The sequence below is a fragment of the Danio rerio genome, chromosome 2 (assembly GCF_049306965.1).
Source record: "Danio rerio strain Tuebingen ecotype United States chromosome 2, GRCz12tu, whole genome shotgun sequence".
Taxonomy (NCBI): Eukaryota; Metazoa; Chordata; class Actinopteri; order Cypriniformes; family Danionidae; genus Danio; species Danio rerio.
The window spans coordinates 24,387,142-24,407,383 of record NC_133177.1 but is presented as its reverse complement, the minus strand read 5'-3'; the positions used below and the strand labels follow the sequence as shown (position 1 = coordinate 24,407,383).

Here is a 20,242-nt window from a genome sequence, read left to right as displayed (position 1 = left end):
TTATGCACTCATTTCAAAATCCTGACTGTGGAGGAAAAGAATTCTGATACTTGACTGGCCTATCTGCAGTCCTGACCTGTCTCCAATAGAGAATGTGTGATGCATTTTGAAGTGAAAAATGCTACAGAAGGAGACTTGTTTGCAGGAAGAATGGTACAAAACTACACCTGAAACATCCATAAACAGTCCATAAACGTCTTTTTAAGCATTGTGAAAAGGAATGGCAACAGTACAAAGGTGAAGGTGGTGAAGGCTTTACAGTTCCACTTTTTTTTTTTAAATGTGTTGCAATAACCAAAATTGGGATACAGTAGTTTGAAAAATTAAATAAATAAATCAAAAGGAACACATTAAAAATTTTGTTGTATTGTCTGCAATGAAGTACAAGTTCATGTAAATTTACAAATCACTACTTACTTTTTTTATTTGCATTTTCCATACTGTCCCAACTTTTTCGTATTTTGATTGTTTTGATCATTCGGAAAAAAGTGTTACATGTGATACTTGAGGTTTAAAAATGTTGGCAATACAGACATTTATACTGTTGAACCCATTATAGATCAATTCCCATGTGAACAATCCTACAGTTGGAGAAACATTTTATAATTCAAAAGGTTTAGAAAAAAAGTCTCTCTCTCTCTCTCTCTCTATATATATATATATGAAATAATGACTAAAATATTTTTAAATTAAAACATAACTCTTGATGTAAGAACATTTACATTTTCATAGCTAACGGGGAATAATTCACCAGGTTGGTTACTTTTAATGTAATGTTGAGGAGTTATAATAATCTTTTAGGCTTTTATAAACAAAATTAATGAAATATTACAAAAGGAAAAACAATGAAAATGTATGATTTTCAGCTATATAAGACAATATTATATTGTTGTTAGAGCAAAATTGTGTGATCATTGACAATGAATAAAATGAGTTAAACAAAAATGTGAAAAAAAAAATGACTTTGTTATCAGCAACTAGTATCACATTTGGTTGTGATATGAAGATGTCTAACCAGAGTGACCTGACTGACGGTCGTGAAGTGTAATTATAAAATAAATATTGGTTTAATATCTGTATACGAAGCAAAACAAACCTGAAGCAACTTCAAAGATTTTTCCTTTCACATCCACAAGAGGTCAGCAGAGACCGTTTAATAAGTGTGGTGAATGGAACCAAAAACGTGCCATAAACATGTTAATGTCTTTCTTTTAATCATTTGACGATAGCTCAGGTTTTTGAAGCCACTTGTGTGTCATCGCCCTGTTTTAAGAATTTGCGGTTCACTTCCGTCATTACAAATAGCCAACTTTTCCAATGCGCGTGATGCTTTTTAATATGGTATATTCATGCTCCGACTAAAAAAAAAAAAAAAAAATTAAATAAAAATAATAATATCATGTACTGTCACACAAAATCACAGCCGTATCGTATTCGACATAGACTGTAGCAGTGATTGAAGTAAAATTTACAATCGTACATTATTTTAAGTTTTATAATAAAAAAACAAAAGCCAGGGGTTGTTTTAGAGAGCTCTATCCTATAAAATGTAAACTAAAAATTAGCATTATGAAATTTTTGAACTTGGACTGCTGAAATATATTCATACATTTTCATTTGATTAGTACTTATTTTTTTCCATTAAAAAACTCAGATGACATTTTTTTCCATTGCATCTAAAAAAATGGATACCAAATAATTTGACCATACATCACATACAACATTAATAAAACCTATTTGACCAATTCTCTGGTTTAAAATCTACACAACATAAACATGTTCAAAACAAAAAAACCAACAGCAACAAAAAAAGAACAACATGACAGGGTTGTATGCAAATCCTTTATGTAACATGACCAAAATGATTCCAGCACAACTTCTGAAAAACATCCAAATAAGGGGGAAAACAACATTAAAACACGCATCTTCAGCTCCTCACATTTTCTGGTTGCATAGAGAACCAAAAAAAAAAAAAGAAAAGAAAAGAAAAATCTGACTCTGAAATGGATTCTAAAATAAATAAAACCTTTTTAAATGTGCATTTAGATCTCTTCAATGATTAATGCTGATGTTTCATGGCACGTAGTCTCACAACAGGACAAAGGGTCGCATTAAGGCACATAAAAGCAGGTGAGAGGTATGGTGAAACACTGAAGAGCAGCAGTCAACTCTTGGCCTGCTTCCGTTTCTGAATCAACTCTGCCAGCAGTTTGAAACGGCACATGCACTCCTCCTAAACAGGTCACAAAAAAAAAAAATAATTAATTAACAATCTAGCCAATACATAATAAATAATATATATATATATATATAAAATAAACAAGAGCGAGAGAAAGAAACAAGTCTTGTTGTCCATCCAAGTTTTAGGAAAAAAAAAAAAACTTGACTTCTAGCTGATCATTTTAGAAGGCATCAGAAGTGGCTTATGTGAAAGGCGAAGGCCTGTAGATTATGCTTATTTTACCCAAATAAATGATCATGTCTTGATTTTTAATGATCTAATTAGGACAGTAAGGTCTGACTTTGCTTAGACTAAAGTCTTGTCTCTCAACAGAAATATTGTAAAGTATAGAATATGAAGTCATGGTGCAGTGGAGAAAGAATTAATATTGTGTATGACTCCAATGAGCTTGGAGGACTGCATAAATACATCTCTGCAATGACTCAAATCACTTATTAATAAAGTCATCTGGAATGACAAAGAAAGCGTTTTTGCAGGACTCCTAGAGTTCATCAAGATTCTTGATCTCTTTAATGCCTCCATCTTACCCCAGACACGCTTAATAATGTTCATCATACTGGTGACTGAGCTGGCCAATCCTGGAGCACCTTGACCTTCTTTGCTTCCAGGAATTAAGTGGAGGCTGAAGTATGAGAAGGAGCACTATCCTGCTGAAGAATTTGCCCTCTCCTGTGGTTTGTAATGTAATGGGCAGCACAAATGTCTTGATACCTCAGGCTGTTGAAGTTACCATCTGAATGCAACCCAAAACCATGATTTTTCCTTCAGCAAACTTGACTGATTTCTGTGAAAATCTTGGGTCCATGTGGCTTCTGCAGTATTCGTGATGATTGTAATATAAATATATATATATATATATATATATATATATATATATATATATATATATATATATATATATATATATATATAAATATATAAATATATATATATATATATATATATATATATATATATATATATATAAATAAATATATAAATATATATAAATATATATATATATATATAAATATATAAATATATATAAATATATATATATATATATATATATATATATATATATATATATATATATATATATATATATATATATATATATATATATATCTATCTATCAACATTGACACTTTTCCAAATTATCAACTAAAAGTTATTATTTGTTGCTCTTACAACTGATACCGACGACAAGACTTTGTCAGGTAGCATATATATATAAAAAGTAATGCTTTCTGCGATTCAAACTGAACTGTAACTTTCTAAATTATTCACGTCTTCAGAGTCATATGATCCGTTTTAATATCCTCGCTTACCATTGGTTCTTAGTTAATTCATACCCTAAGGCAGGGGTGTCCAAACTCAGTTTGGAGGGCCAGTGTCCTGGAGAGTTTAGCTCCAACTCTAATCAAACACACCTGAACCAGCCAATCAAGCTCTTATTAGGTTTACTAGAAACTTCCTGGCAGGTGTATTAAAGCAAGTTGGAGATAAACTTTCTAGGACACCCCTGCCCTAAGGTATTTGATTTATTCTGATGGGGAATGAATTACTCGAATACAAGTTAAGGTTTCCTGTATTTAATAGACAAAACCTGTTAATTAAAATACGTTTTTGAATTTTTGCAGATTTCTAACTCCCAGCATTTAATTTTCCATTTTATTCTAGTTTTGACTGGTCATTAACAGTAATGTGATAAAATTAGAATGTTAATAGATTAACATCAAAAGGCAGCTTCAACAAAGCTTCAAACACACGTGTAGTAGTCTATATCTGTGAATAAGGCCTATAAAACAATAGAAAAATATAGCGCTTCACTTGTTTACAAAACACAGTGCTTAGTTTTCTGTGAGTTTTGAATGATGTCTTGAGTGTATGTGTACAACACATGTATGTTTCATTTAGCCTGTAATGACAGTAATCATGAAGCATGAAGTTTGCCTTGTGCAACTGTGATGTTATGCTGGAGCATGAGTGAAGTATAAAAGCCTCCTGTAGCTTATAAAATAAATTATTTTGCTAAATAAGATGCGTTTATTTCTATAAAGTAAAATCCAGTCTATCTGACGCTTTAGTGGACGGTTACATCTTCATACAGCACCAGATTTGAATATCAGATTTATATCCATTTAGCGGAGACGCATGTATGTGGCCAAATGCAAATAGAACCATTTTCACAAACCTGATAACCATCCAACATAGATATGAAGTGACCAGTTGTAAACAGGCCCTAAATCTCCTAATTGTATTACCTTTTATTAAACAATGGTTCATACTGACGACTGTGGCTGATTGGTCTGATACTTACCTTGGTTTTTCCAGGCACCACTTTAGCAATCTTGTCCCAGCGTTCAGTGGTGCCACGTGGGTATTGCTGTAAAGCCAGCTCCAAGAGCTTCTGCTGGTTCTGTGTCCAGACGTCTTCAGCAGCACCAGCTTTTTCTTTGGGAGCTGATGGTTTCTTCTCATATTCACTGTCTTCATCCACAGCTGTAGGGTCGAAGTCTCTTTGTCTGCGCCCTTTCATCCTCTCCTCCGCTGCTCCAGTGCTCCCGGATGCAGACTTTTTAGCCCGTCTTCTGAGTGCCTTGCTCTCGGAGTCTTCGGGCTCTCCTGAATCCTCCAGCGGCTGCTCTACAGGCTCCTCTCTCTGGGTCATCAGACTGTCCGGCACTGTAATGGCTTTGGAGCTTTTTCCAATCACCGCACCACCTTTCAGTTCAGAGAACTTCACTAACCCTGCAAACCAAGAATGGATAGTGAGACATACAAGTACATTTCCTGACAAACATGCCAGATAATATACTATTTTTCTGAGTTTCTTAACTGCTCAAACAGCTTACCCGATGTATTGGTGACACAGTCCTTGATTTGCTTGACTTTTGCAGTCACCTGTTTGAAGAAAAAATAAATAAAATAATTTATCCAAATATTTGATTACAATAAGATAACTGCCAAAAAACTAGTTTGCAAAATGCATGCACATTATTTTTGTTTTCTTTGCGTTATATACGTTTTACTCTAAATATTGAGTTTAGATTAACATATAGAAACACTTATTAATTTTACAAGTCAATTTATTGTCAATTCAACCACATGTACAGGACATATAGAGAATCGAAATTACGTTACTCTCAGACCCTAGGTGCCTAACATATAATATTAATACAAAAAGTAGAGTTTGAAGAAAGCGTTTACAATAAATACAATTATACATAAAATGTCATCTAAAAATATACATAAAATGTAGTCTAAAAATATACGCAAAGAATAAAAATTTGTAAACAATACAATACAATGACATTAAGGGCATATGGCAATGAGTGCAAACCAGAATTGTGCAAATATAGAACAGTGTATAGGGCAAAAAGACTTGTGAACATGAGAATTATAGTGCGTGCGTACGTACGTACGTATGTACGTACGTACGTACATACATACATACATACATATATATATATATATAAATAAAATTAAATCCAATCAGACAATTTTTTGGGTTTAGCAGGAGCAATTTAAGATTAGCTTAAAATGTAAATAAAATTCACACAAAGTTAAATAAGATTTTTCATGTCAATGTTTGATAAATAAATTTAAGATTCTAAATTTAAGGTCTAATCCGATTTAATAAATTATGCTAAGCTAAAATGTTTACCCCACTCATAACAATAAGCTGACTGGATTAAAAAAATGGTAAATTGTACAAGGTTACTAGTGAAATGAGTCTAATTCGAATAGAGCTGTTTATGGTCCCTTTTTTGCTTCCTTAGATTTATTTTGATAAAATAGTTGCCAAGTTCTCTACAGCATAGCTTAAGGCAGTGGTCTCAAACTCCTGGAGGGCCACAGCTCTGCACAGCTTGGTTTCAAGCACCTCAAACTCATACCTCCTTGATCAGTTTGATCAGCTTTGTTTGATTAGGGTTGGAGCAAAACTGTGCAACTGTGTGGCCCTCCAGAAATCGAGTTTGAGACCTATAGCTTAAGAGAAGACTTAAATAATTAAGGTGAAATACATAAATAAAGCTACAATTTCCTTAGCTTGACCATTATCTTTGACCATTAAGTTTTACTAAAGCTACCTTTAACCTTATTCCTAAGGGATTTCTTAGCTTAAGTGCTTTCATGCAAAGTTATGGATGCTTGGATACTTTTCTTCCACTAGTAACTTTACTATTTCTAAACTCACCTCAGACACTGATCTGCCCAATTCATGAGCTATCTTCTCCCACCGTCCTGGTGTTCCACCGGGAAACTTGGCCATACAACGGGAGAGCTGACTGTGATCATCCTCTGTCCACTCTTGTGTCTACAACCATCACCAGCCACTGGTTAATGCAATACCTCCATTTCCAAACCACTGTTTACATTACAAGCCACTGATCTTTCACTTAAAACAAAAAAAAAAAAACTTACTTTCTTCTTCAGCTGTTTTTTGTCTTCCAACCAGTCATCCATCTGATCTTCAATTTCTTCAATAGATGTTCCTTGATCATATGCTAGAGCGAAAGCTGCATTTGCACTGGGTTCATAGACTGGAAACTCCACTTTCGTTTTTTTCACTTTGGGCCGTTTTTCTTCTGCACATCAAGATTTAACAGCAACACATAAATAATCATATATCACAACATTGTGTCGAGTTGCATGTGTCATTGTGATCTTACTCTGCTGCATTTCCTGTTCTGCCAGAGCTTCTGCCTCTTCCTTCTCCTTTACTTTCATTTCCTTATAATCTTTATAATACTGCTTCACATCCTTAAAACAAGAGACAAACATGATTACAGATCCATGATGAGATTTTCTCTTTTGAAAATATCTGAAAGTCTGAAAAAACTGTACCTGTATGATATGAGGGAGAGACTTTATTGAATAATACAACCAGATGCTTAATTTGAGAGGTAAAATGTCATGCCAGTGTGGCCTGTCAGATCTACAAAAAAAAAAATTTAAATGCTACATTTAACATCCCTTACTCCTTATGAAAAAAAACATCCATCAGGTTAATAGGCAACCTCTCATTTTTGTCCTGAGCCAAAGGCTTCATCTCATCTGTCATTTTGCTGGTTTGCTTCTTTTTCTTCTCCCTCTTCTTCCTGCTCAGAAGTTCATCCTATAAAGCATGAAGACATCGATCAGTGCTGTAAATGTAACATTTCAGAAGCTAGCACAACACTTCAGCACTTACTAACTGCTTTTCAAGGTAGATGGACCATATAACCGCATAGTGACCCACGGTCAGGATGAGGAAGAGGAGGAAGCCCAACTCTCCATTGCTCATCTTCCTAACACGTCGGTAGTAGAAGACAGGCTGTCTCCAATCTGGCAGCCCATTAACCAAGATGTCATCATATCTGTGAAAGTATTTTGTACAATCTATTGTTGAAAAGACTTCAGCAGTACACATTTCACAGACAGTAGGCAGTCACATCAGTATAAACAATGTCTTATTTATCTTTCTCAAGAGGTGTGAGGTCAATCAATTATTAACATTCCTATATGAACCATACTTAAACCCTTTTAAAAAACCTTGTTACACATTTCACTGCTACATTAGGACAGAAGGTCCTATAGTCAATAACCAATACCCTCCAAAAATACCTTAATATTGCTTTTATACTTAAATGTTTTTGATATTGCAATAAACGAAGGCTAATTAAATCAATCAATACTCCATATCTCAATGTTACCAAAGAAATCTGTATTATTGATGGTCATTGAACATTGTGTCAAGAACAACTTTTAATGGATAAAAAAATAAAAACATTTATGCAAGCAAGTAGCATATTTTACCTTTGCCTTCTTTCCTCGTCCTTGAGAACTTCATAGATGGCAACTAACTATTGGATGACAAGAAATTTCAACTGTAATTTACAGTATTCCAAATAATTACATTATTCCAACAACGCTTTTAAACACAACAAAACACCAACCTGTCGAAACTGGTTTTCTGCATTTTCATCTTTGTTTTTATCAGGGTGCAAAATAAGAGAAAGCTTTCTATATGCCTTCCTGATCTCAGAAGAGGATGCATCCTGTTAGAATCAGAATCAACATTAAAATAAATAATTAACTGCCAACATTGCCAATCAGAAACGTATATAATCTAAAATTTACACTGCAGAACATGCTGAAAAACACAATTCATGCTTAGGTTCATGTTCGTAGTAGTAGTACACATTGTATGACTGGACTGGATTTTGTCAGAATTGAATTGGCAACAACAAAAAGCTTCTTTGCCATTACATTTTCATACATTGAGAATAAAAGACGTGACAAATACTGTCATGCTGTAATCCGAGGGTTTATACATGATGGTAAACAATGAGGACTACCGTTAGTAACTAACCAGCTAACTTACCAGCTGTTTATACTGTTACAGGATGCAGCTCTGGTTTTACAGCCTGCACAAACTAACGTAACGTTAATAACGGTGTCGGAGTAGCTGAAAACTAAAATACAGATGTCTTTTAAAGGGAAAAACATCTTCAATTTACATCAGAATGAATTAAAAACTGAGCGAAGGTCGAGCCGTATTTACTTGCACTGTTGACATTGAGCGAAAGTTAAACTAAATGCTAAGTTAGTTTATACAAATAACGGGTCGCGATTCAAAAAAGTAACGTTAGATCCCTCAGCAACCGAGCCGCGAAATTAATCGCTCAAATGACCGTTTGCGTGCTGAGTAATGACACGTCATGTTGTGTTGAACAGGCCCACAGCCTGGAGGTTTCTTAGTGAATGGCCACCGCCGACCAAGGTCTGCAGGAGGCAGAGTACTTTCACAGCCACCCCGAGTCTGGAGACCTTCTAGTCAGGCTGCAAAGAGCGATTCAGCTAACAAAAACGGGTTTGTTTAGTTTGGTGAGAGTGCAGTCGCGCTAAACGTACTGAAGGCGACGCTGCGACACGTTAACGTATATCACATTAAACATTACCGACAGCGTTTAAACGGCGCAGGTGACAAATCTGAAAGATTAAATCAGTCTTACCTGATTAACCGACAGGAACTCGTAAAATGTTTGAGGGATTTCCTCCACTAGGTCGAAAAGCTCCAGGTCTGCGTCCCATGCTAACGTCGGCGTTGGCTGAATCACGAGCAGCCCGGAGAACAACGCTACCGCAATGATCCCGGGCAAAGCCATGTCTGATTTTGTAGGCTATATTCGCGAAGGTTTACCACCCACTATCCATTTGGAGACCCTTGATTTCGAGAGGATATCAGCCTAACCTCCCGTCTTTTAGCTCAGACAGGCCCATAGCTTGAGCTCAGCCTGCTGTACGTGTGCGCTTTCACATGCAGCCGCCACAGCGCGAGCCAATAAGCACGAAAGATCTAGTGACACGGTGCGTCTTGCCCACCCATATAAGCTTTTCAGGACGTATGTGTCTAAATTGCTGTTGTTTCTTAATATATTAATATAACAAAATTGAGCATTTTTATCCCGGTAGATGCAAAGTCATCTCCCTTAAAACATAATGTTGATTTCGGCCTCTTACATTTGCCAGCCACTGATATAACATTCTCTTTATTGACTTTCCTTTTTTAATATCCCAATTGTAAATTTTAACAGTTCAAACATGTAGTCACTAGTCTCAGAGTTCTCAGAGTTAACATTGTTCATGACTTCACTCTGAAAAAGGTTATTGGCATCATTATTTCCAAAAACAACCTTTAACGTCTCTGAAACCTTTTATTTTCTCAAGAGGTTCTTTAAAAGCGTAAAATGTCCTTTAGATCATTACAGTGTGCTTCACACTAAATCAGTAGCTCTTTTAAAAGCCATTGAACGGTTGTTTGGTCGGGTGGTTGTTTATAATGCAGAAACCATTTTTGGAACCTGATTATTTGTTTGTTTATTTATTTATTTTATTTTTTTAACAGTGTAGTGCTGTTTGTCGTTAAAAACAGTCATTTTTGCGACGTTACAACATTTCAATATATTAATATATTCATCCTCCAGTCCTTCATCCACAGTCCTTGTTGTGTCCACAATGAAGTTCAGATTTATGAAAGTTAATTTAATCAAAACTGTGATATACTGTAGTTAACAAGCCAGTATTGATTTCGCGCAACATTAAACCCGGTCAATGACGCATAGCCTTTCTCAAAGTATGGCGAACAAAACAAAACTGCGTAAAAAATAGCCTAATTGCGATGTTGCTATAGATTGAGCATGAGAAATGGGATTTTTTTGAGATCGTTATGAGGTGTAGGCCTATAGCTAAATAAAATTTATAGATCATATGTAGGCCAAATACTCATTCATTCATTTTCTTGTCGGCGTAGTCCCTTTATTAATCCGGGGTCGCCACAGCGGAATGAACCGCCAATTTATCCAGCACGTTTTTACGCAGCGGGTGCCCGTCCAGCCGCAACCCTTCTCTGGGAAAAGGCCAACTACTAACTAGCGTAAATCAAAGATGGTTTAATGGTATAAATTATTTGCTGAGATTACTAGTTGCTTTCATAAGGCCTATGTCTTAAAGTATGGTTATGGTTATAAGTTATGTTTTAATAATTTGTGTTTTTTTAATTAACGGAAAGCCATTGTTACCTTTTGTCAGTTACAGCAGGACATGTAGGCTATACGTGATTAATTCAACAGCATCCTTTCTTAGGAAAACCTTTTTAAAAGGGGAAAAACTTATTTAAATTTATAGTCGGGAAACTCATGAGGGCGTCGTTGTGCTTGGTTAAGATAGAATAATCCAGTGCCATGCAATGACCTTATTTTAAGGATTTTTATAAGGGAAAAAAATTGGTTTAAGATAATATTTAATAGCACTTTGTTTAAATCTTGCCCTTTGTCGGTAAAAATATGTCAATAATTATTACTGAAAAGCAGTAGGCTATATGCATAACAATCTTTATTAATTTAAATATGAATAGAAAGGATTCGAAGTGACAAGCCTAAATTATTAAAGCGCGAAAGCCAAAAGCACAATAGATTTTTACAAATAGAATTATCGACTCTATAAACAATTAAAAATAGTTTGAGTAGATAAATGGCCACAGCCTATTGGTTAATTTTGTTTTTTGAACAGTTATAGACCTACAAATGTTCTTTACCCTTTTCATTATTTGTATAGGCTAAATCATCCAAATATATATCTTTGTCTATTTTCTTGTTCGCCTGTGGCAATTACATAACCTTCACTATTCCATCGGCTTTTGAATCACTTTTATTTTTGTATTTCCCATTTGGAAGCTTGCCCTGCGAATATGTCTCTTGCATTTAGTCGGTCATGTATCAAATCTAATATTATTTTTCTTTGTAGCAGTGAGCTAGAATCGAAAAGCAAATAAAAACTTAAATATAGGCTAATGAACAGAGTAACCTATTAATTATATAATGAGCTGAAAATCTACCCCACACGATATTCGGATAAAGTATAAACACAATTTTAACAATGAATGATTGTGCAGTAAACGATACAAGAAATATGATTCGCTGATGAACGCTGACAGACGGCCAAAACATTTTATTGTTACCTTTATAACCCAGTTATATTAGCAAATATAATCATGTCAGATCTTTTGTCAACACATTTTCAAACGATTAGCTGTAAACTATGAAAATGATATAATACGCATACTTATTGTTAATCGTGTCGGCTATTGTTGAAATTGTCAAATTTAATGCAAATGATCAAAATGCATAAAGACTTAAAGCGGTTCTATCGAGAAGTCTTGGCCTCCAGCTCTTATTGAGGTTTAACAAATCAATTTTGTGAGATCAGTAAACAGTCGATAATCAATAGAGTCAATAAAGTTTAAGCCATACAAAACACACTCTCTGGACATGGCCGTTTTTGGAAGATCTACATTTTTATTCGTCATTTGTGAAGGTTATTTAAAAATCGTTTATAAATTGTCATAGCCAGCCGAGATCAAACAACGCATAACTGGCTAAATGAAAGAGTTCGTGCTTTAAAATATGATTGTGTTAATGTGTAAAGAAGATGCGGTTGAACATCTTGACAGAAGCTTTATTGCGCACATAATATGTAGCCTAATACGAAACCTAGCAGCGAATTTGTTCTTCAGTTTAAAAAAAAGGAGAGCTTGCTGTGATTCCTCTGCCCTAGACTTGTTAGAAGTATTTGAAATGAAAGCCTTGAGTTGCTCTTCAAGATTTCGCGCTGTATTAACACCCGCGACTGAACTACAGCCATTTTGATGAGTCACATCTGTTGTCGAAATAAAAAATAATCATTGTGGTGACTTAAAGAGAACATTTTCGCGTAGTTGATGAAATTAGACGTAGATTAGCATTGCCAATGCGATCAATTCGTGGCATAAACGGATTGCTGTTTTTACTAAACTAGCTGTAGATTGTAGGCTATATGAAACTGTTCCGGTGCGTGCTATATGATTGAGTTTATATCGTTTTGCAAACCCATACGGTTAACGCTAAAGTGCCTCGGGTTTCCGCCTGCATCCTGAGCTTCTTTGTTTTCGCTGAAGTGCCTGTATTAGAGCAGCTGACGTCATGGCAGCAGACTGCGCGTGTGGTTTGCAGCTGAACGCACTGCCCTAAACGAGAAGACTACCGTCCAGCGCTGGAGAAAAACACCTACCAGCCCAATCACACAAGCGAGTGCACGCACTAACGCGCGCTCACAATTTCACAGATTATCTTAGTAGTGGAAAATTATGTCTCATTGGAACAGTGACGCAAAGTGAGCGGGCATCAGTTTAAATGCAAACGTTTGCGAATGGGTCTGTGGAATTTGTAAACACAAAAGTGAAGAAAAAAAATGTTTGTTATATTATTTATGATAAATGCTGTAAAACTAAACCAACCTATAAACCAGGATTGGCAGTAATAGCGCGCATAATGGTAATTTACTAAAATATGCCGTTGCTTAGAAACGCATTTGCTTTAGCTTTTTAAGTCACGGGAGCCGTCTTCTTGTAGTTTAATTTGCACGTTAGATTATTTTAATATGTTTATTAGGCCATATGCCTTAATTGTCATATATTACAGCAAAAGCATATCAGACATATTGCTTTTTTCTACTGAATTACCACTAAAAACTCATAAAATACACCCAGACGTAAATGTAAACACCGATTTTTAATCTATATAGCCAGTGGCAAGCATTTCACAATAAGTAGCCTATGTAAAAGTAAATGACATGGTTATAAGCCGCGCATAAGTAGCCAAGTAGCAGCCTACTTTATCAGAAAACAGAATCAATTTGCTTTCAAGGTACACTTCGGGTTTAACTAAATGTAAAAATCTCACATTCATCTAGATCATTTAGTTTAAATGTTGTTATACATTAGGTTAATAATGTCTCATTGAAGTAAAATATAGTCTATGCGTTTACACCACCAGCTGCACAAAGCACCAAGAATTGCCCATTAAGTCGTCGATTTCGCTTGATAGCGAATGTTTAAAAACGCTGCAATTGAATAAATTGGACAACAAAATATTGAATGATTTTTTAATTCTTTTCGTCTAACCTTTATCCAGCCATTTTTAAAATGCCATAGTAAGTTTGACATATTAAAACATTCTTCTTGTTTTGCGTTTGGAAAATTTAAAACTAGATGAGATTTACGTGACAAAAAGACAAATGCAGATTCTCTAAAAGTTACTTCATCGCTTACACTCTCCTAGAATCATCCCGACTATACTACGTGGCTTGGCAAAAGGGGTTTCCTTCTCAGATGTGGGTGGTGAGGTTTGACAAAGACATCCGTCAGAGGGGTACCCTATTGATGATAGACCCCACTACTAATTCCCAGGCTACCCGTAAGGAATGAGATCACGTGATGGAGTGGGGCGGTCGAACTAAGCCATTTTGGGGACTGTGTCAGTTCGCACTGAACCATCAGACGCTGTGCTTTCAGATCGCCGTGCAGGAAACCCACGCCTCTGCAGTTTAGCCTACTCTCTATGACCGAAATCTTTGGACTTATCTGTCAATCAAAACGGAAAGTATCTGTAAAGAGTGAGCTTCGCTATCCTATGTGCAATTGCGCAAGAAGGCCACAATGAGCACGGCTGTGGTACGTTAAGAGCCATTGACAGCGTCTGCAGCTCATTCCAAGATGGCCGCTTCTGTAGCATTCATTTTTTGCTGATCGACTCTCAAGTTTCATTGTCTACCACAACAAAGCTCCGAAACCATCGGTAAATATACAAGGTATGTACGCTTGAATGTGCAAAAGAACGTCGTCGTTACATTTTATCCTTTTGTTTCCCTTTCCTGGTTTGGAGACAAGAGAGTAACAATGTTGATTCTTGTATGTGTGAGTGTTTCACGTACGTGCGAATTTCATTTCAGTTTTGGCAAATTTTGCTTTGAAACGCAAAGAGGGACATCTGTTAACACAATATAGATATCAATGAGTGTGCCATCTTCGTAAAACTGAAGTGCACTGTTCTTTTCATGTGTTTTTTATAACCTAAAAAGTCGGCGCGCGCTGAAGAACAGGCGAGTAGAGTCAGGTGTTAACGGCTAAGCACTTTCATCCATTTATTCACGCTCGAAAACCAAACATTATCCCTCTTATTTTATAGAATTGAGTAGTCTACAGGGTGTATATTTAGGAAAAAAATACTTTACCTCGTTTTAATAACGTCTGTTAATTTTATTAACTTAAATTCATATGCGCATTCGCAAGGCACCTCCTCCTATAGGCAAAACACACGTAATCTTATTATGTTTTGAGGTGGTTAACTTCCGAGTAAATATATTTATAAGCGATTTCACAGTTGTTTATTAGCCACACTATGATAAGTTGGGTTGTATGTTTTGTATTAGCCTCTAAAAAATACACAATACATTGCCTCGATTCTATGCAACCTTTGACATGACTCAGGCTGAACTGAACATCCTTTTCTTTCAAAGCAGGGTAAGAGTCCATCTTAAGATTTAATATAAAAATTTTTTTTCGTTAACCTGATTGATAAAATAGGCTACTGATTTAATTTTAATTAGTCAGTTAAATGTGTGACTCACCGCCGATGTGTAATAAGTTCATAAAAAAAATTGTTTATGGTCTAACTCCATAATTCAAATGTAGTCTGATATGGATTGTTAACTTGAATTTAATCTATAGTCTTTTTGCTAATTCATTTATGTGGCGATATTCAAATGCTTTAAATGGATACTTTTGGTTTCTCCTTGTCTGTTCTCTGATGCCTTCTTAACTTTAGTTATTCTCATACAGGCCTCTGTATCTTTCCATGCATTTTATTTCTGCACCACAAATATTTAATGAACATAAAATTCCCGAGTGCAACCTTTCTGACAAAGAAAAGGGCCGATGACACATAATTGCTGTCCAGGGCAAGATATGACTGTACGCTTTACTAGATTTACAGTAAATGCAATCATTTCTTGACCTTTACCCCGTTCTTCTTTCTTCACTGAAAATCCACGAGTTCTGTTTTCTGTAGTGTATGTGCTGTCTGAGAATAATTATTGACCTTAGTTTGAATTTTTTTTTACTTCTACACCACATTTGTTCTGCCTTTTTTATTGTTGATCAAACTTGTGAAATAACTTTGCAGGCCAAACTTTTTCAGCCTAGTCACTTTTTTCCCCATCATTGCATTGATCTGCGAACATGTGTAAATTATAGCCTAACTAATATGCGTGAGCTGTTGCTTAATGTAGAACTAAAAGTGAAAACAAATACATTATGAACTTTTTTCATTGACCAAAACGCAAGGCGTCGTTCTGAACTCTTGAATACTGTCAAACTCGCTATTAGAAAACTAGTCCTTTTATTTTAAGAAGCTATTGTTTATATCAAGCGTATTGTATTAGTCAATATTCAGAGGTCTGTCAAATCTAGAGAATACATGCGTGTATATAGTGTTGTCTAAACTGAGAAGGGACGAACATAATTAAAACAGAATTGTATCAATTCAGAATATTGGCATTTGCATGAAAATTTCTCACACTGAACTACCCCCACATACCAATATTGCAGTCGAGAGATAGCGGGAGCACAGATGCGAGCTCTCGAGCTTCCGTTGACTGTGTTCCTCATCGAAGAGCTCCGAAAGGCTGGGAAGGGAAGAGCACAGTTGATTCTCTTGACGTCTGAATGCGTTGTGTACTGAAATGACGGCTTTACGACGTGTTTAACAGGTGATAACGACCAGTTCTTCTTCAACAATGGTGTGTGTGGTGCTCAGGTCGCAGCCTCATGAGAGCGAACTCGCTACACTGGGCTGTCTAGCAAAATGGCAGCCACGTTCTCGCAGCGGCATGCCTTTTCACGAGAAACACCGTGGTCGAGAGGAAGTGTGCGCGTTTTACAGTTAATGGGCTGAATTCGTGGTTATTTTTGTGATGATCTGGGCGGGCTGGGAGTCTATCGAGGTATGCGTCTCCGTTTGACTGGCACAATGCCAATTACAGCCCGTCGTCATAGCAACTATACGTGTAGGCATTTTGGCTTTCCCGCTCACCTGTGCGCGTCCCTGGAAAAATGAACATGTTCAGTTTGTTTGTGTGGACAGCGAATTTAGTAGAAAATCTGCGTTATATTGTCGGGTTTCATGTTATAACTGTGTTTTGTCGGATTGTGTCTCCTTTTTGTTCATGTTCGGGAAATCGTAATATCACTTTTTTTCTTTCTTTCTATGGGTTATACATTGGAAATATTAACACGTGTCTTGTTTGCTTGTCAGGTCGGCGTACTCCCATGACAATGCACCGGACAACGAGAATCAAGATAACGGAGCTAAATCCTCATTTGATGTGTGTTTTATGTGGAGGATACTTCATTGATGCGACCACTATTGTTGAATGTTTGCATTCGTGTAGGTCGAAAATCTCAATTTTATTGTATTACTTAAAGTTCATGTGTTGCTTTTTTGGCTGCTTGAACGGAACAGACTTTTAAACCCAGTTTTAAATTAACCGCGGAATTGTCTGTTGTCGTTTATTTGCAGTCTGCAAAATGTGCATTGTCCGGTATTTGGAGACCAGCAAATATTGTCCTATTTGTGATGTCCAAGTTCATAAAACAAAACCCCTCCTCAACATCAGGTAAAAGTTGGTCATTTTGAGCCTCATGAGTTCATGGAGTTCAATTGTAATAATGCCTTGTCTCTCCGTTAATTTATGCAGGCATGTTTTTTTAGAAACACAAAGTAACACCTCAAAAATATGTTTATTTTTTTTTTTTAGGTCAGATAAGACCCTTCAGGACATTGTTTACAAGCTGGTGCCTGGTTTGTTTAAAAGTAAGTATTGTATTTTTTTTGTTTTTAACCGATACAGCATCTGCTGTAGCCTGGACTTCCAAATATCAATGTGGACCAGAAGCATAATATTTATATTAATGATTATTTACTTTTGTCAGGTTTGTTAAATTGTCAAAGCAATATAAGGGCCTGTTATTAAACTTATTTGAACATTATTTAGCTTTGAAACATCAATATTGAGTTGTTCTGCATTTGTTACTCAGATGAGATGAAAAGGAGAAGGGATTTTTATGCTGAACATCCCGTTGATGGTAACATTTTTAAAAGCCATATTGAAATTTTTATTCATAAGCAGTGTTATTCTTCAATCAACGTTTGTCAATATGTCTCTGTCCTTTAGCTACTAATGGTTCCAATGAGGACAGAGGAGAGGTGTCAGATGAAGACAAGAGAATCATTGCTGATGATGAGATCATCAGTCTGTCCATTGAGTTTTTTGATCAGAAAAAGTAGGTTAAGATGATATGGGGTCTAATTTCATATCACTTTTGTGAAAGTTAAAATCACTACTAATTGCAAATTAGCATTGATGATTTGTTTCTCATAATTATTAGGCTTGATGGTAAAGATGGGGAAGAAAAAGAATCCACAAAAGAGGTTATTATTTTCCTAAAGAAATTTTATATATATATATTAAAATTATTTTATATATATATATATATATATATATATATATATATATATATATATATATATATATATATATATTATAGTATAGTATAGTATAGTGTAATTGAGTGAGTTTTGAGAACTCTGATTTAATTTTTTCTATAGGTGACTGTAAAGCGTTACTTACAATGCCCTGCAGCTATGACAGTAATGCATCTCAGAAAATTTCTTAGAAGTAAAATGGATATACCATGTACCTTTCAGGTAATCTTATCTCACTTCTAAACTGATTTACTTTACTGTTATCGTGTTTCTGAATCAAGTGTAAATGTTATCAAACCCTTCACCAGTATAAAGAATCTCTTTTTGTTTCAGATTGAAGTTATGTATGAAGATGAGCCTTTGAAAGATTATTACACTCTTATGGATATTGCTTATATTTACACATGGAGAAGGGTAGGAGTACAACACATTGAACATTTGTTGCTTTTCATTCTGACTGCTTTTGGAGTGGAGATAAAATCATGTTGATATTTTTCAGAATGGGCCATTGCCTTTGAAGTACAGAGTTCGACCGGGCTGCAAAAAAATCAAGTTGAGCAGTCCCAGGAATGATATGAGTGGTGGCAGAAGGCCTGATACGGAAAGTGATTCCAGCAGTGACAAACCAAACAGCCCGAGTATTGTTGCTGCCCCGTCTACATCATCCTCTATGCCCAGCCCAAACACCCCTGTCCAGTCTACACACCCCAGCTTCCCTCACATCTCCACCATTAATGGAGTCTCTGCCAAAGTGGGCCACAATGGCCAAACACCTTTCAGCAGCAAAGTCTGCAAAACTTCTCATAATGGCTCTAACTCTCTTGGGTGATTTGCTCATGGATGCCAAAGCCATCGATGCCATGAAAACAGAGCTGTGATGTATATGCTTTCTTTATAAACCACCTCTTTTTGTATCATTTTTAAATATATTTGTTTTGTCACCACGTGTGAGGACTGGTAACACAGCATTGTTTGTGTTATATTTTGTATTGAATAACTAATATTGTGAAGAGTACAGGATGAGAACTCGAAAAGAAGGAGAATGTATCTAGATGTTTTTATAAACTCTGTCTTGTTCATTTAGATTAGAGTGCCAGTGTATATAAATCATTTATTTTTTTCCATGACTTCTCCGTTGAATTAGCGGCACAACCAATGTTTTGTTTATATTCAGATTTTCTTTCCAGGCGAAAAGTGTAAAACCAAAACTACATTTGCAAAAGGGCAACAATGCAGCGTCAGTATTGTTTCGGATAAACTCAAACTGTAATAATAATGGAAAAAAAATCTGCTATGTACGTGCTCCTCACATAAGTTGAGAAATGTTTTCATTTTCTCGGTGTTATGGCGCGGGGATTTAAAGTAGGCTAAATAGCCTTATAAATAGCCTTAAGTTCAGTTTTCTGTCTTGTTCTACATTTCTGTCCAAACGGTTAAAACCAATGTATAATTTACTGTTGTACAATATGAAACCTTTGTCTAAATAAACATTTTACTTTTTTATTACTAAATACATCGTGTGTCTATAAAACACAACCATTCTGACTTCGTGTTCAAAGAAAGTAGGCCTGTTCTGCGACCAAAAAAAAAAAAAACAAAAAAAACTCGGCCTTGAATAATCTGAATCCAGTTTTCAGGCCAAAGGAAGCTGGTGCCTATATTTTCGGAATATTTTAGCGGCGCGAATAGCCTTTATGTGAGTAAAATAAAATATTAAGGGTAATAGGTGCGATATAATTCAGTTCTCAGCAATCCTAGTCAAAACTACGAGACTGATATTAATGGGATATATAAATGGGCCTAATATAGAAAGTATTGACCCCGCTGTAATTATTAATACATTTAATTTCATAAAAAGTGTTCAAACAACGCATAATTAGATGGGTGTCATTGGCCAAAATGAGTCCGTAAAAGAAAAAAAACAGGCAAAATAAAACTACAAATGAATAGTCGGCAAAAATTATAATGACAATACGGGTCTTTGCTGTTTGTATTGACGGTTGTATGAAATGCATGTCTATCAGCTGCGACATTAAAAACTGGTCATATTTTTTTCGTGTCAGATCGCTCTCGCTGACCTGGAGAACTGAATGTCAACCTACCAAAACTGGTA

The 20,242-nt window shown here is 35.6% G+C and overlaps 2 protein-coding genes across 4 annotated transcripts; one reads left to right on the top strand and one right to left on the bottom strand.

The window, feature by feature from the left end:
- Window positions 1–1,828: 1,828 nt before the first annotated feature.
- dnajc1 (DnaJ (Hsp40) homolog, subfamily C, member 1) lies at window positions 1,829–9,500 on the bottom strand. The gene is given in 12 exon segments (NM_001077535.1): window positions 1,829–2,233; window positions 4,545–4,975; window positions 5,080–5,128; window positions 6,426–6,545; window positions 6,653–6,816; window positions 6,901–6,991; window positions 7,076–7,166; window positions 7,249–7,346; window positions 7,422–7,587; window positions 8,027–8,073; window positions 8,167–8,268; window positions 9,226–9,500. Coding segments are annotated over 12 exon segments (1,581 nt in total). The 5' UTR covers window positions 9,379–9,500; the 3' UTR covers window positions 1,829–2,164.
- On the top strand, window positions 8,927–19,640 carry bmi1b (bmi1 polycomb ring finger oncogene 1b). 3 transcript variants are annotated; one of them, XM_073914372.1, is made up of 10 exons: window positions 8,927–9,083; window positions 16,900–17,031; window positions 17,164–17,260; window positions 17,402–17,457; window positions 17,682–17,729; window positions 17,819–17,927; window positions 18,033–18,075; window positions 18,253–18,351; window positions 18,463–18,543; window positions 18,629–19,640. In XM_073914372.1, exons 1-10 carry the CDS (start codon window positions 8,975–8,977, stop codon window positions 18,956–18,958), a joined length of 1,104 nt encoding a protein of 367 aa, XP_073770473.1. In that variant the 5' UTR covers window positions 8,927–8,974; the 3' UTR covers window positions 18,959–19,640. The 3 variants fall into 3 exon arrangements, with proteins under 3 accessions (XP_073770473.1, NP_001074220.1, XP_021335136.1); NM_001080751.2 differs by lacking the exon at window positions 8,927–9,083 and adding an exon at window positions 14,055–14,395; XM_021479461.2 differs by lacking the exon at window positions 8,927–9,083 and adding an exon at window positions 16,179–16,354.
- The last annotated feature ends 602 nt before the right edge of the window (window positions 19,641–20,242 follow it).

Bases quoted from the DNA above. Each gene is read 5' to 3' on its own strand.
- bmi1b (XM_073914372.1), top strand. From the start codon at position 8,975: ATGGCCACCGCCGACCAAGGTCTGCAGGAGGCAGAGTACTTTCACAGC. The intron at 9,084-16,899 runs GTTTGTTTAGTT...TTTGCTTGTCAG, and splicing joins GATTCAGCTAACAAAAACGG to GTCGGCGTACTCCCATGACA. The intron at 17,032-17,163 runs GTAGGTCGAAAA...GTTTATTTGCAG, and splicing joins TGTTGAATGTTTGCATTCGT to TCTGCAAAATGTGCATTGTC.